This window comes from Pristiophorus japonicus, chromosome 19 (assembly GCF_044704955.1).
Source record: "Pristiophorus japonicus isolate sPriJap1 chromosome 19, sPriJap1.hap1, whole genome shotgun sequence".
Lineage (NCBI taxonomy): Eukaryota > Metazoa > Chordata > Chondrichthyes > Pristiophoridae > Pristiophorus > Pristiophorus japonicus.
This window is the reverse complement of record NC_091995.1, coordinates 91,675,803-91,689,139: the sequence shown is the minus strand read 5'-3', so window position 1 is coordinate 91,689,139 and position 13,337 is coordinate 91,675,803. Positions and strand designations below refer to the sequence as shown.

The 13,337-nt window shown below is 47.3% G+C and overlaps 1 protein-coding gene across 2 annotated transcripts in view; it reads left to right on the top strand.

Annotated features, from left to right (window-relative positions):
* Window positions 1-13,337, top strand: part of LOC139230040 (protein phosphatase 1 regulatory subunit 12C-like) — an 83,101-nt gene continuing 69,764 nt past the window's right edge. For both annotated transcript variants that reach the window (XM_070861798.1, XM_070861797.1), the window contains exons 1-2: window positions 1-329; window positions 12,820-12,950. In XM_070861798.1, the coding sequence (XP_070717899.1) occupies window positions 3-329; window positions 12,820-12,950 (458 nt within the window). In that variant the 5' untranslated portion in view covers window positions 1-2. The remainder of the gene's footprint in view (window positions 330-12,819; window positions 12,951-13,337) is intronic.

The window sequence follows — 13,337 nt, the reverse complement described above, 5'->3', positions numbered from 1 at the left end:
AGATGGCGGAGCGGGCGGGGAGCGGAGCGGCCGCGGTGGCCGCCGCCGTGGCCGCCACGGACAAGCGGCAGCAGCAGCTGAAGCGCTGGAAGGGCTCGTGCACCGACCTGGAGCCCGGGGAGCCCCGGTGGCTGGCGCGGCCCGCGGCGGGGGTCGGCGGCGGCCTCCTCCTGCCGCCCGCCGTGAGCCTGAGGCGGGTGAGGTTCGAGGCGGCGGCGGAGTTCCTGGCGGCCTGCGCCAGCGGCGACGCGCAAGAGGCGGCGGAGATGCTGAGGGGCGGCGCCGACGTCGACTGCGCCAACACGGACGGCATCAGCGCCCTCCACCAGGTGGGTACCGAGCCACTGCGCCTGCGCCGTCCCCCCCTCCCGCGGGAGGGCCGCCCGCGCGCATGCGTGCCACTCCCCGCACAAACCCGACGTGCGCAGGCGCATCGGAAAGAGCTTGGAGGGTTGACTTCTGGGAAATGTAGTTCCGCCGCCCCCTGGGGGCAACGGCCGGCAATGGTGACTGGGACTACATCTCCCAGCGCGCGCCTCGGTTTCCGCATCCAAGGGGCGCCTGGCAGCCACTTGATGTACATGTTAAAAAATATATATATTTTTTTAACTTTCTGTTCCAAGTTCTGCCACTTTTGTCAGACGATTGAATAGAGCTGCCTTTTGAGTAGGGGACTCACTAACATTTGGTGCAACAGTACTAATTTAGTTTTGAGAATAAAATCACTTTTGAGACTAAAATACTCCTCATTTTCTGGGGTTTGGTTTGGAAATTTCAGGGGTGTGAAGCTGATTATTGTCATCAGAGATCTGACTTAAATGTGCCCCCAAAATTGACAGGTCATCGCATGGCAATCTTTAGTGACAGCCACTGACTCAATAGGTGGCAACAACAACAACTTGTATTTATATAGCGCCATTATCATCCCAAGGCGCTTCACAAGTGTATTATGCGGCTAAAGATTTGACACCGCCCTGCAGAAGGAGAAATTAGGGTAGGTGACCAAAAGCTTGGTGAAAGAGGAAGGCTTGAAGGAGGAAAGAGGCAGAAAGGTTTAAGGGAGGGAATTCCAGAGCTTAGAGCCGAGGCATCAGAAGGCACGGCCAGCAATGGTTGAACGATTATAATCGGATGCACAAGAGGGCAGAATTAGACGAGTGCAGATATCTCCGGGGGGGTGGGTTGTGGGGCTGGAGGAGATTACAGAGATAGGGAGGGGCGAGGCCATTGTGTGATTTGAAAATAAGGATGAGAATTTTGAAATTGAGGCGTTGCTTAACTGGGAGCTAAGGGGTGATGGGTGAGGGGGACTTAGTGTGAGTTAGGACATGGGCAGCCGAGTTTTGGATCACCTTTAGTTTACGTAGGATAGAATGTGGGAGGCCAGCCAGGAGTGTATTGGAATTGTCAAGTTTTGAGGTTAAAAAAAGGCATGGATGAGGGCTTCATCAGCGGATGAGCTGAATCAAAGGGCGGAGTCAGACGATGTTACGGAGCTGGGTATAGGCGGTCTTAGTTATGCTGTGGATATGTGGTTGAAAGCTCATTTCAGTGTCAAGTATGACACCAAAGTTGCAAACAGTCTGGTTCAGCCTCAGACTGACGCTGGGGTCTGGGGTCAGTGGTTAGGGAACGGAGTTTGTGGCGGGGATTGAAAACAATGGTTTCAGTCTTCCTGATATTCAATTGGAGAAAATTTCTGCTCATCCAGAACTGGATGTCGGACAAGCAGTCTGGCAATTTAGAGACCGAGGAGGGGTCGAGAGAAGTGGTGGTGAGGTAGAGCTGGGTGTCATCAGGAAACTGATGCTATGTTTTCAGATGATGTCGCCAAGGGGCAACATGTAGAGGAGAAATAGGAGGGGGCCAGGGACACCAGAGGGAATGATGCGGGGGCGGGAAGAGAAGCCATTGCAGGTGATTCTCTGGCTACGATTAGATGGATAAGAATGGAACCAGGCGAGTGCAGTCCCACTCTTGTGCATCATGTAACTTGCTGTTCAGTTTGGAAACAAAAACAAGATGTTGGAAATATTCTGCAAATCAAAAGACTTACATTTATATTGCGCCTTTCAAGATCACCGGATGTCTCAAAGCTCTTTACAGCCAATGAAGTACTTCTGCAGTATAGTCACTGTTGTGATGTGTAAAACGCGGCAGCCAATATGCGCACAGCAAGCTCCCACAAACAGCAATGTGATAATGACCAGATAATCTGTTTTTGATATGTTGATTGAGGGATAAATATTGGCCCCAGGACACCGGGGATGATTCCTCTGCTCTTCTGCAAATAGTGCATCTGAGAGAGCAGACAGGGCCTCGATTTAACGTCTCATCCGAAAGACAACACCTCCAACAGTGCGGCACTCCCTCAACATTGCACTGGGAGTGTCAGCCTAGATTTCTGTGCTCCAGTCCCTTTAGGTGCAACTCTTCATTGGGTGTCAGCTTGGCTCTGTTTGTAGCACTTGGCACCGGTGGGACTGGAGTGCATCATCACCCCCGGCAACCAAATTTTAATTTGATTTCACTTTACTGTCTAAAGTTCAATTTGTTTAAGTCTCTTGGTTTTAGTGCCCCCCTTTAATCAGGGGGCACTTGTATTAAAGTTTTCAACAAAATAGTTGTTGCACTCCTACCCAGTCTGTGGGTTGAATCTCCACTCCAACACTTCAGTGATGTGATGTCAAAGGTGCCATTTTGGAATGAGGTGCTAATAATACTAATTGAAGAGCAGAGAGCTCTCCTAATGTGCTGCTAATAGTCACTCAAGTAACATCAAAAACAAGTTAGTTAGTATTGATCTCATTTGCTGCTCTGCACAAATTGACTGGTATGCTTGTGTACATCAGAAATGACCGAAACCGCCTACTGCCACCTCCGTAGTATCACTCGTTTCCTCCCCTGACAGCCCACCCGCTGCTGAAACAGTCATCCAGGCTTTTCTTGTCCCCAGACTCGACTACTTTCGTACTTCCCTGGCTGGCCTTCCATCTTACCCACCCCCCCTCCGCCATAAACATGAGCTCATCCAAAGCTCTGTTGCCACTATCCTCACTTGCACCAACTCCTCTGTGCTTGCTGACCTACATTGGCTTCGAGTCCATGAACCCCTCCATTTAAAAATTCTCCACCTCATATTCAGTTCCATCTCTCGCTATCGACGTAACCACCTCCAGCCCTTCACGAACTCTGCGTTCTTCTAACTCTGGCCTCTTGAGTAACCCCCACTCCCTTCACCCTACCATTATCCACCGTTCCTTCAGCTATCTAGGTCTTAAGTTCTGCAATTTCCTCCTTAAACCTCTACACAGCGCTACCTCTTGCTCCTCCTTTAAGACGCTCCTTAAAACCTCCCTAAGCTTTTGGTGACCTGTCCTAATACCTCCTTTGGTTCGGTGTCAGTTTTTGTCTGGTGAGGCGCCGTGGGACATTTTACTGCGTTAAAGGCGAGATATAAATGCCAGTTGTTGTACACAAGTGACTACACATCAAAAGTAATTAATCGGTTGTGGGGATAAGAAAAGGCGCTAGATGAACTTAAGTTCTGTCTGTTCTTCACAAATGCCGACTGATTTGTGTATTTCCAGCAATTTCAGCTTTTTCCTACAGTCCATTGCTTCCACCTCTAGCAGGTGGGGTTTGTCTAGACTAACTGCGTCTGCCTGAATGAGATGAATTAAAATTAATGCGAATATATTTTGCTGGCTTGACCTGACATGCTGACAATCCATGTCCTCCCTATCTTCACATTTGGCGATGATCCATCCCTGCTCTCTACTCCCCAGCCTGCTCCAATTCCGACATTCAAGCAACAATCCTCTCTGACTGTCTGCTCCAAGCTTTCCTTGCCTCTGCATATCGTGTCCTAACTCCCACTGTCCCGCTCACCCATCACTCCCTGTGCTCGCTGACCTTCATTGGCTCCTGGTCTGGCAACTCTTCGATTTTATATTAAAAAAATTCTCACCCTTGTTTCAAATCCCTCCATCGCCTCTCTGTGTCTGTAACCTCTTCCCGCCCCACAACCCGCCGAGATCTCTGTGCTCCTCTAATTCTGGCCTCTTGCGCATCCCTGATTTTAATCACTCCACCATTGGCGGCTCTGCTTTTAGCTCTAGAATTCCCTCCCTAAACCTCTCCGCACCCCTCTCCCCCTTCAAGACGCTGCTTAAAACCTACCTCTCTGACCAAGTTTTTTGTCACATGTCCCAATATCTCATTATGCGACTCGGTGTCAAATTTTGTTTTGATAACGCTTCTGTGACGCGCCTTGGGACGTTTTACTATGTTAAAGGCACCGTATAAAGGCAAGTTGTTGTTGGTACTGAGCCCCTCGGCTCCCCAGCTACAGAAGAGCAAAAAAACCATTGGGGAAACATTGCAAAAAGCAAAATACTGCGGATGCTGCAATCTGAAATAAAAACAGAAAGTGCTGGAAATCTCCGGGTCAGGCAGCGTCTGTGGAGCGAGAAACAGGATGTGAGCAAACAATTGCAGCAGTGTTGCAGACTGTGTATATGCACACTGGGTCAATTTCTGCAACATTTGAATGAATTAAACAAGTGAGGGGTGAGTCCATTCATGGGAGGTGTCACTTTTACTCCAAACAAACGTGATTCATGTTCTTTTGTGCTTCGTGTTGTCGTCAGGAAACATCAGAAGGCACAGGATTCTTTTTTTTTGTTGCCTTTTCTGTGCAATCCTTATTTTTCACTATGATTAGAATGTAGTTCCTTCTACTCCCCCTCCCGCCGTGGCTTAACGGGTGTTAAACACAACCCAGTGCAGTACTGAGACATACAGACCATTCGGGTCCAGGCACAATTTGTGGCCTGTGCTCTTGTAGAAACATAGAAAATAGGTGCAGGAGTAGGCCATTCGGCCCTTCGAGCCTGCACCACCATTCAATATGATCATGGCTGATCCTGCAACTTCAGTACCCCACTCCTGCCTTCACTCCATACCTGATCTCCTGAGCTGTAAGGGCCACATCTAACTCCCTCTTGAATATATCCAACGGACTGGACTCAACAACTTTCTGTGGTAGAGAATTCCACAGGTTCACCACTCTCTGGGTGAAAACGTTTCTCCTCATCTCGGTCCTAAATGGCTTACCCCTTATCCTTAGACTGTGACCCCTGGTTCTGGACTTCCCCAACATCGGGAACATTCTTCCTGCATCTAACCTGTCCAGACCCGTCAGAATTTTATATGTTTCTATGAGATCCCCTCTCATTCTTCTAAATTCCAGTGAGTATAACCCTAGCCGATCCAGTCTTTCTTCATATGTCAGTCCTGCCATCCCGGGAATTAGTCTGGTGAACTTTCGCTGCACTCTCTCAATAGCAAGCACGTCCTTCCTCAGGTTAGGAGACCAAAACTGTACACAATACTCAAGGTGTGGCCTCATCAAGGCCCTGTACAACTGCAGTAAGACCTCCCTGCTCCTATACTCAAATCCTCTCGCTATGAAGGCTAGCATGCCATTAGCTTTCTTTAGTGCCTGCTGTACCTGCATGCCTACCTTCAGTGATTGGTGTACCATGACACCCAGGTCTCGTTGCACCTCCCCTTTTACTAATCTGTCACCATTCAGATAATCTGCCTACCTGTTTTTGCCACCAAAATGGATAACCTCACATTTATCCACATTATACTGCATCTGCCATGCATTTGCCCATTCACCTAACCTGTCCAAGTCACCCTGCAGCCTCTTAGCATCCTCCTCACAGCTCAATCTGCCACCCAGCTTAGTGTCATCTGCAAACTGTTACCTGCTTTCTACCAATTGGGACTCTAAACTTGTGTAGAACCTTGAGTACCGTGCACAGTTCTGGTCTCCATGTTATCATAAGAAAATAGAGTCACTGGAGAGAGTGCAAAAAAGATTGACAAGGATGATACCAGAACTAGGTTATACCTGTCAGGAAAGATTGAACAGAGACGAGTGGGTTGATTTATGAGGAAAGGTTGAGTAGGTTGGACCTCTACTCATTGGAATTCAGAAGAATGAGAGGTGATCTTATCGAAACGTATAAGATTATGAGGGGCTTGACAAGGTGGATGCAGAGAGGATGTTTTCACTGGTGGGGGAGACTAGAACTAGAGGGCATGATCTTAGAATAAGGGGCCGCCCATTTAAAACACAGATGAGGAGAAATGTCTTCTCGGAGGGTTGTAAATCTGTGGAATTCGCTGCCTCAGAGAGCTGTGGAAGCTGGGACATTGAATAAATTTAAGACAGAAATAGACAGTTTCTTAAACAATAAGGGGTTATGGGGAGCGGGCAGGGAAGTGGAGCTGAGTCCATGATCAGATCAGCCATGATCTTATTGAATGGCGGAGCAGGCTCGAGGTTGCTGTATGGCCTACTCCTGCTCCTGTTTCTTATGTTCTTATGAGAAGGCTGAGGGGGTGAACTAATAGAGGTCTTTAAAATGATGAGGGAGTTTAATAGGGTAGATGTAAAGAAGATAAGGGAGTCAAGGGTTATGGGGAGCGGGCAGGGAAGTGGAGCTGAGGCCAAGATCAGATCAGCCATGAGGGGCTCAAGGGGCCAAATGGCCTACTCCTGCTCCCATTTCTTATGTTTCCACTTGTGGGGTGGGGGAGTCCAAATCTGGAGGCCATAAATATAAGATGGAGGCGACTGCTGCCAACGAACAGGAAGTAGTTGCGTGTACGCAGTTCCAGTATATTTTACAAAGACGGCGAAGTTGAACATGCACCCTACTTAGATGATAGGAAAGATCTTTTTAAAAACATCCAGAGAAACATATAAAAGTCAAGATAAAGTTGAGCCTGGATAGCTAATGTGAAAATGATGCGCGTTTTATTTGTATTTCTCGATAATAAAATTATTTCCAACAAGGGGAAAAACTGCTACAAGGCACCATTAAATAATGAGGATGTTTGAAGCAACCTAAAGGGAGTGTTTTAATATTCGTCTCTGTATTTCTTGCCTGTGTTTATTCTCAAATCCGAGTCTCCGCAGAAGTACAAATCTTAACATAAGAAACACAAGAAATAGGAGCAGGAGTCGGCCATTCGGCCCCTCGAGCCTGCTCCGCCATTCAATAAAGATCATGGCTGATCTGATCTTGGCCGCAACTCCACTTCCCTGCCCGCTCCCCATAACCCTTCCCTCCCTTATCATTCAGTAATCTATCACCACCTTAAATATATTCAATGACCCAGCCTCCACAGCTCTCTGGGACAGAGAATTCCAAAGATTCACAACCCTCTGAGAGAAGAAATTTCTGCTCATTTCCATTTTAAATGTGCGACCCCTTATTTTGAAACTATGCCCCCTAGTTCGAGATTCCCCCACGAGGGGAAACATCCTCTCTGCATCGACCCTGTCAAGCCCCCTCAGAATCTTTTACATTTCAATAAGATCACCTCTCATTCTTCTAAACTCCAATTAGTATAGGCCCAACCTGTAACTAAAGATGGAAAATATTACAAATAACTCATGGATTTTGATCATCAAAAGCAAATAATAGTTGGCATTTATGCAGACCTCCGTCTGTTGTGAACATTATTATTAAAATTTGGGCCCTTTGGTTCATTGGCAGGAGTCACTCTGATCAAAGATAGACACTAATAAATCCAGTAGGAAATTCAAGCTAAACATTTACGCAGAGAGTGGTGAGAATGTGGAACTCGCTCACAAGGAGTAGTTGAGGCGAATAGTATAGAAACATAGAAACATAGAAAATAGGTGCAGGAGTAGGCCATTCGGCCCTTCGAGCCTGCACCGCCATTCAATGAGTTCATGGCTGAACATGCAACTTCAGTACCCCCTTCCTGCTTTCTCGCCATACCCCTTGATCCCCCGAGTAGTAAGGACTTCATCTAACTCCCTTTTGAATATATTTAGTGAATTGGCCTCAACTACTTTCTGTGGTAGAGAATTCCACAGGTTCACCACTCTCTGGGTGAAGAAGTTTCTCCTCATCTCGGTCCTAAATGGCTTACCCCTTATCCTTAGACTGCGACCCCTGGTTCTGGACTTCCCCAACATTGGGAACATTCTTCCTGCATCTAACCTGTCTAAACCCGTCAGAATTTTAAACGTTTCTATGAGGTCCCCTCTCATTCTTCTGAACTCCAGTGAATACAAGCCCAGTTGATCCAGTCTTTCTTGATAGGTCAGTCCCACCATCCCGGGAATAAGTCTGGTGAATCTTCGCTGCACTCCCTCAATAGCAAGAATGTCCTTCCTCAAGTTAGGAGATCAAAACTGTACACAATACTCCAGGTGTGGCCTCACCAAGGCCCTGTACAATTGTAGCAACACCTCCCTGCCCCTGTACTCAAATCCCCTCGCTATGAAGGCCAACATGCCATTTGCTTTCTTAACCGCCTGCTGTACCTGCATGCCAACCTTCAATGACTGATGTACTGTGACATCCAGGTCTCGTTGCACCTCCTCTTTTCCATTCAGATGTCACCATTCAGATAATAGTCTGTCTCTCTGTTTTTACCACCAAAGTGGATAACCTCACATTTATCTACATTATACTTCATCTGCCATGCATTTGCCCACTCACCTAACCTATCCAAGTCACTCTGCAGCCTCATAGCATCCTTCTCGCTGCTCACACTGCCACCCAACTTAGTGTCATCCGCAAATTTGGAGATACTACATTTAATCTCCTCGTCTAAATCATTAATGTACAATGTAAACAGCTGGGGCCCCAGCACAGAAACTTGCGGTACCCCACTAGTCACTGCCTGCCATTCTGAAAAGTACCCATTTACTCCTACTCTTTGCTTCCTGTCTGACAACCAGTTCTCAATCCACGTCAGCACACTACCCCCAATCCCATGTGCTTTAACTTTGCACATTAATCTCTTGTGTGGGACCTTGTCGAAAGCCTTCTGAAAGTCCAAATATACCACATCAACTGGTTCTCCCTTGTCCACTTTACTGGAAACATCCTCAAAAAATTCCAGAAGGTTTGTCGAGCATGATTTCCCTTTCACAAATCCATGCTGACTTGGACCTATCATGTCACCATTTTCCAAATGCACTGCTATGACATCCTTAATAATTGATTCCATCATTTTACCCACTACTGAGGTCAGACTGACCGGTCTATAATTCCCTGTTTTCTCTCTCCCTCCTTTTTTAAAAAGTGGGGTTACATTGGCTACCCTCCACTCGATAGGGACTGATCCAGAGTCAATGGAATGTTGGAAAATGACTGTCAAAGCATCCACTATTTCCAAGGCCACTTCCTTAAGTACTCTGGGATGCAGTCCATCAGGCCCTGGGGATTTATCGGCCTTCAATCCCATCAATTTCCCCAACACAATTTCCCGACTAATAAAGATTTCCCTCAGTTCCTCCTCCTTACTAGACCCTCTGACCCCTTTTATATCCGAAAGGTTGTTGGTGTCCTCCTTAGTGAATACCGAACCAAAGTACTTGTTCAATTGGTCTGCCATTTCTTTGTTCCCCGTTATGACTTCCCCTGATTCTGACTGCAGGGGACCTACATTTGTCTTTATTAACCTTTTTCTCTTTACATACCTATAGAAACTTTTGCAATCCGCCTTAATGTTCCCTGCAAGCTTCTTCTCGTACTCCATTTTCCCTGCCCTAATCAAACCCTTTGTCCTCCTCTGCTGAGTTCTAAATTTCTCCCAGTCCCCGGGTTCGCTGCTATTTCTGGCCAATTTGTATGCCACTTCCTTGGCTTTAATACTATCCCTGATTTCCCTTGATAGCCACGGTTGAGCCACCTTCCCTTTTTTATTTTTACGCCATACAGGAATGTACAATTGTTGTAATTCATCCATGCGGTCTCTAAATGTCTGCCATTGCCCATCCACAGTCAACCCCTTAAGTATCATTCGCCAATCTATCCTAGCCAATTCACGCCTCATACCTTCAAAGTTACCCTTCTTTAAGTTCTGGACCATGGCTCTGAATTAACTGTTTCATTCTTCATCCTAATGCAGAATTCCACCATATTATGGTCACTCTTCCCCAAGGGGCCTCGCACAATGAGATTGCTAATTAAGCCTCTCTCATTACACAACACCCAGTCTAAGATGGCCTCCCCCCTAGTTGGTTCCTTGACATATTGGTCTAGAAAACCATCCCTTATGCACTCCAGGAAATCCTCCTCCACCGTATTGCTTCCAGTTTGGCTAGCCCAATGTATATGCATATTAAAGTCACCCATTATAACTGCTGCACCTTTATTGCATGCACCCCTAATTTCCTGTTTGATGCCCTCCCCAACATCACTACTACTGTTTGGAGGTCTGTACACAACTCCCACTAACTTTTTTTGCCCTTTGGTGTTCTGCAGCTCTACCCATATAGATTCCACATCATCCAAGCTAATGTCTTTCCTAACTATTGCATTAATCTCCTCTTTAACCAGCAATGCTACCCCACCTCCTTTTCCTTTTATTCTATCCTTCCTGAATGTTGAATACCCCTGGATGTTGAGTTCCCAGCCCTGATCATCCTGGAGCCACGCTTCCGTAATCCCAATCACATCATATTTGTTAACATCTATTTGCACAGTTAATTCATCCACCTTATTGCGGATACCCCTTGCATTAAGACACAAAGCCTTCAGGCTTGTTTTTTTAACACCCTTTGTCCTTTTAGAATTTTGCTGTACAGTGGCCCTTTTTGTTCTTTGCCTTGGGTTTCTCTGCCCTCCACTTTTCCTCATCTCCTTTCTGTCTTTTGCTTTTGCCTCCTTTTTGTCTCCCTCTGTCTCCCTGCATTGGTTCCCATCCCCCTGCCATATTAGTTTAACTCCTCCCCAACAGCACTAGCAAACACTCCCTCTAGGACATTGGTTCCGGTCCTGCCCAGGTGCAGACCGTCCGGTTTGTACTGGTCCCACCTCCCCCAGAACCGGTTCCAATGCCCCAGGAATTTGAATCCCTCCCTGCTGCACCACTGCTCAAGCCACGTATTTATCTGCGCTATCCTGCAATTCCTACTCTGACTAGCACATGGCACTGGTAGCAATCCCGAGATTAATACTTTTGAGGTCCTACTTTTTAATTTAGCTCCGAGCTCCTTAAATTCGTTTCGTAGGACCTCATCCCTTTTTTTTTTTACCTATGTCGTTGGTACCAATGTGCACCACGACAACTGGCTGTTCTCCCTCCCTTTTCAGAATGTATCGATGCATTTAAGGTGAAGCTAGGTAAGGAGACGAGGGAGAACTGAATGGGTTATTGCTGATAGGGTGGGACGAGGCTCCGGGGCAGCATAACTACTGGTTAGGCCGAACGGCCTGCTTCTGTGCAGTAAACTCTCATCATCATAGGCAGTCCCTCGAAACGAGGATGACTTGCTTCCACGCCAAAAAAAAGAATGAGTTCACAGGTGTTTCAATGAAGGACCTAATATTCCGGATCCCGAACTACATGTTGAAGGGTGGAAGATGCCTGTGCTTGGATGTTTTTAACGTGTGGTGACTGTTGCACACCAGCCACCACACGGGCTTGACAGAGCTAGGTCTTGGTCCAGTGGCAAGGGTTAACCAAGACGACTGGAGCCCGCCTCTGCTGCACGGACCTAGTGCGCGCACACATCGCACAGTGTGGGCTGCCCCTGGGCCCTTGGCTCTTCTGGCCCCGAACTCACGCCTCCCCTGGGCCCCGATCACATCGCTCTACAATCTCTCGCCGCTCCTGCTGTACCCCCATGCTTCAATCACCGACCGGGACCTTGATGCCGTCCCTCTTCGCTGCCGTCGCCCTCCTGCGCCAGCTTGCGCTGTACCTTGCAGTGTTAAAGCACAAGCCTCTGTAAAGTTTTCCATCCCCGATGCCACCGGTACAAGGGGTAGACTGCAATACTTGGATGAGTTTGGGGGAAGGGGGAAATCAGCCAGGATTTGTGTTATGATTTCTGTCCAGGCACCAGTTGCTAGTACATGTGCATGTGTGTGACCCGTTTCTAGGGCACATGTGTCAGGTAAGATTGGGTTGGGTTGTGATGCTTTCTGCTGTTGAACACCGTGCCAAGACTTGCTGAACCAGCATGGAGAGGAGGAAAACATTTTTAATGTAGCAACAACTTGCATTTATATCGTGCTTCTAACATAGTAAAACGTCCGGGAGCATTGTCAAACAAAATGTGACATCGAGCCACACAAGGATATTAGGACAAGAGGTAGGTTTTAAGGAGCGTCTTAAAGGAGGAAAGAAAGGTAGAGAAGCGGAGAGGTTTAGGGAGGAAATCCCAGAGCTTAGGGCCCAGGCAACTGAAGGCACGGCCGCCGACGGTCGAGCGATTAAAATCGGAGATGTGCAAGAGGCCAGAATTGGTGGCGTGCAGAGATCGCAGAGGGTTATGGAGCTGGAGGTGGTTACAGAAATAGACGAGGCCATGGAGGGATTAAAAAAACAAGGATGACAATTTTGAAATCAAGGCGTTGCTTAACCTGGAGCCGGTGTAGGGCAGCGAGCATAGGGTGATGGGTGAGCGGGACTTGGTGCGAGTTAGGACACGGAGCGGGTTGTTATGATCTGGAATGCACTGCCTGAAAGGGTAGTGGATTCATTAGTAACTTTAGGAATTGGATATGAAAAGGAAATATTTACAGGGCTATTGGGAAAGACCAGGGTGTGGGACTAATTAAAAAGCTCTTTCAAAGGGATGGCACAGTGGACCGAATGGCCTGAGATCCAATGAAGCTACTGGTGCCTTTGAAACTGCACCCAGTCTGAATTATTGTCCACAGGAGAAAATTGTTCGGGAAAAAGGGGGGGGTCAGCTGAATTCAGAATCTTGTCTCAAACAATATGTGTATTTGGTTTTTTCAGGCGTGTATTGATGAAAACCTGGAAATGGTGGAATTCCTGTTGGCACAGAATGCCAATGTTGACCAGTCGGACAATGAGGGATGGACACCACTACACGTGTCTGCCTCCTGCGGCTACTCTGAAATCGTCGAGTAAGTTTTGGCGTCACTTCTTCAGCAAAGATAGACTTTGGAGTGAAATTACCAAGTGAGATGTCGTTTGCCCCCTGTAATGTATTTGCTTCCTGGGTTCTTTGTTTAAGAATTCATAGCAACACATTGCTATTAAGAACTAGTTGGTTTATTTGCAAAGGTTTAACAATCACACTACACATTACCGGTTCATCCACCAGGCTCACAACCACCTGCCCCATCGTGGATCCCCCGAACCCAACTGGCTGGGGTTTTATTGAGTCTCGTGAACATCACGTGACTGGCTAAGCCACTCACAATGCAACAGCTCTGCAAACCTGTGGGCATACTCACAGGGACATACATTACACCCCCAAATAAAAGATTGTGAATGTGTGTAGTTCAGCA